The sequence below is a fragment of the Nanorana parkeri genome, unplaced genomic scaffold (assembly GCF_000935625.1).
Source record: "Nanorana parkeri isolate BGI_ZX_2015 unplaced genomic scaffold, ASM93562v1 scaffold4625, whole genome shotgun sequence".
NCBI classification, from domain to species: domain Eukaryota; kingdom Metazoa; phylum Chordata; class Amphibia; order Anura; family Dicroglossidae; genus Nanorana; species Nanorana parkeri.
The window spans coordinates 9,785-9,992 of record NW_017310887.1 but is presented as its reverse complement, the minus strand read 5'-3'; the positions used below and the strand labels follow the sequence as shown (position 1 = coordinate 9,992).

General features: G+C 48.6%; 1 protein-coding gene across 2 annotated transcripts in view; it reads right to left on the bottom strand.

The window, feature by feature from the left end:
• LOC108803969 (creatine kinase M-type) overlaps nucleotides 1–208 on the bottom strand; it is a 10,382-nt gene that overhangs the window by 1,717 nt on the left and 8,457 nt on the right. For both annotated transcript variants that reach the window (XM_018575747.1, XM_018575748.1), the window contains one exon: nucleotides 53–176. In XM_018575747.1, the coding sequence (XP_018431249.1) occupies nucleotides 53–176 (124 nt within the window). The remainder of the gene's footprint in view (nucleotides 1–52; nucleotides 177–208) is intronic.

The window sequence follows — 208 nt, the reverse complement described above, 5'->3', positions numbered from 1 at the left end:
GAAGTAGCTCCTGGACAATGTAGAAGAGGAGGTTGTGTATTGCTGGACATACCTTCTGAAGACCCTCGCAGAAGCGTTTGAAGACCTCCTTCATGTTGCCTCCTGGCTGCATGGAGATGACTCTCAGGTGATCCTCTTCATTTACCCACACAAGGAAGGTCTTGTTGTCATTGTGCCTGAGAGATAAGATGACAGTGACATGAGCTGG